The 1,926-nt window shown below is 40.9% G+C and overlaps 1 protein-coding gene across 1 annotated transcript in view; it reads left to right on the top strand.

Annotated features, from left to right (window-relative positions):
• Nucleotides 1-340: 340 nt before the first annotated feature.
• The window catches only part of LOC308087284 (ceramide synthase 2-like), a gene marked incomplete at its 5' end in the record, with an annotated part of 17,840 nt that continues 16,254 nt past the window's right edge, over nucleotides 341-1,926 (top strand). Inside the window, one exon of the mRNA XM_080431059.1 lies at nucleotides 341-516. Coding sequence (XP_080287185.1) covers nucleotides 341-516 — 176 coding nt within the window. The remainder of the gene's footprint in view (nucleotides 517-1,926) is intronic.

The raw sequence follows: 1,926 nt of genomic DNA, 5'->3' as shown, positions 1-1,926 counted from the left end.
ATAGCAGATCTACAAGCTCACAACGCCTCGCGCTGCAAGGCGTTGTGAGCTTGTAGATCTGCTATTTTTGGCAAAAGTTCTCAGAATAGGGATGCTAGCTAGGGTTCAAGTGGTTAATGTAAAAAAAAAATCCTATCACACAAAGATTTGGCGGACCCCCTGTAGTAACTCTGAGGACCCTCTAGGGGTCCCGGACCCCCTGTTGAAGACCCCAGTTTTAGCAGGTAGGGTCTGCTCTGCTTTGTAGAGCAAGTGTGCTGCTCATGTGCAGCCCTGGTATCCTTGTGTAGCCTATATTGTCTGACTCTGCTCACCTCTCCTCTCCTCTCCTCTCCTCAGGATGGACAGAGTGCTAGATGATTGGCTGTGGCAACAGGACTACTGGCTCCCCCCCGGTATCACCTGGCGGGACATCGAGAAGAAGGAGGATGAGGGGCACTCTCCTCGGCCCAGGGACCTCCTCTATACTCTGCCTCTGGCCCTTGGCTTCATAGTCTGCAGATACGTCTTTGAGAGGTGAGAATTGCCTGCCTGCATCAAAGTGACCTGACATACCTACTGTAGGTCACACTAGGTGTTTGAAGATGCACACAAAATGTTCACTTTGAGAGTAACAGTTGTTGACTGTCAGAGTGTACAACATGTAACCAAATGGATCCTTACGATAACATCATATTGTGACAATAACATTATTTTATTTTATCAAAACTGTTATAACATTTTAAATAAAAAAGACGATCTACAAGCTCACAACTTATCGCGATGCGGTGCGTTGTGAGCTTGTAGATTGTCTATTTTCATTACTTTTGAACATTTTCGACACATTTTATTATTATTATATAATATAGGGAAAAACTACACTTACACCCGAAATATCACGATATAGATATCACATCCCTTTTGACTCAGAATGTGCAAGTGGACATTCAAAGCATTTGATTTGATTTCCTCTTGTTGACCCTGCCTGCTCTGTTGGCTCACTGGCTGCTTTGCTGTCTGTTCAGCGGTCTGTGAGACTTGCCTGCTACAGTAGCTAGAGATAATGGCTGCTCTGTTTTTTTGGATGTCTTCCCAGGAGACAGAGAGCATAGATTGGATGGAAAGTGGGAGGCAGCCCTCATAAGCATACGGTTTTACCTGCTGATGCTGTAAAAACCCTTTGCTCTATGCAGTAGTCATGATCAGTATGGAGCATTATACCATAGTTGTGCTTAGTGTGTGTGTATGTTTTTTGGAGGAAACCTTAATGACCTCTTGGTTTCTGTATAGGTAATGTAATGCTATCACTTTCAACGTACACGTTCGTTAAAGGAAGCGTATATTCTGCATGCTCAATGTCATTAAACAACGTGTTTAATGTCATTGTTTCGTGATACATACATACAAATACATATACATATAAATACACATGTCTTCACAACAAAACAATTGGATTTAGGTTGAAAATATGCAACGTTTTCCTTTAAGCACAGCATAGAAAAAGCCTCCCCATATTATCTGGCTGCTATTAGCATTACGGGCCTTGTCCACAAGGCTTTTTTTTCTCTGCATGAAATGTTTCAGCACAGAAGCAGATAAAAATGGCACATGTGAACAATAAACGCAAAATAAACGCTCAGTGCCTTTTCACGTTGCTGGGGTTTCCAAAAACACTCCAAAATGGCCCACTGGGCAGTGAGGATACTGCAGGTGTACCCCCAAATCATTGGTAAAATTATATGAATGATAACATAACATTAATATAAAAAATGTCAATATTAAGAATGTTATGTAACGTTTTGTTTTCTTCATTAAAACCTTGAAAATGTGTTTTCATTGTGATATCGTTAAATTGGAACTTAAAGTATACTATTTTAGTTCCATTGATCCAAGCCAGAACCCAATCGATTTATTGATTGAGCATTAAAATATACATGCTCTGAAAAT

Source organism: Gymnoscopelus braueri, assembly GCF_963280865.1.
Source record: "Gymnoscopelus braueri genome assembly, chromosome: 6".
Classification (NCBI taxonomy): Eukaryota; Metazoa; Chordata; class Actinopteri; order Myctophiformes; family Myctophidae; genus Gymnoscopelus; species Gymnoscopelus braueri.
The sequence above is the reverse complement of the archived record's forward strand: the minus strand, read 5'-3'. Positions and strand labels throughout refer to the sequence as shown.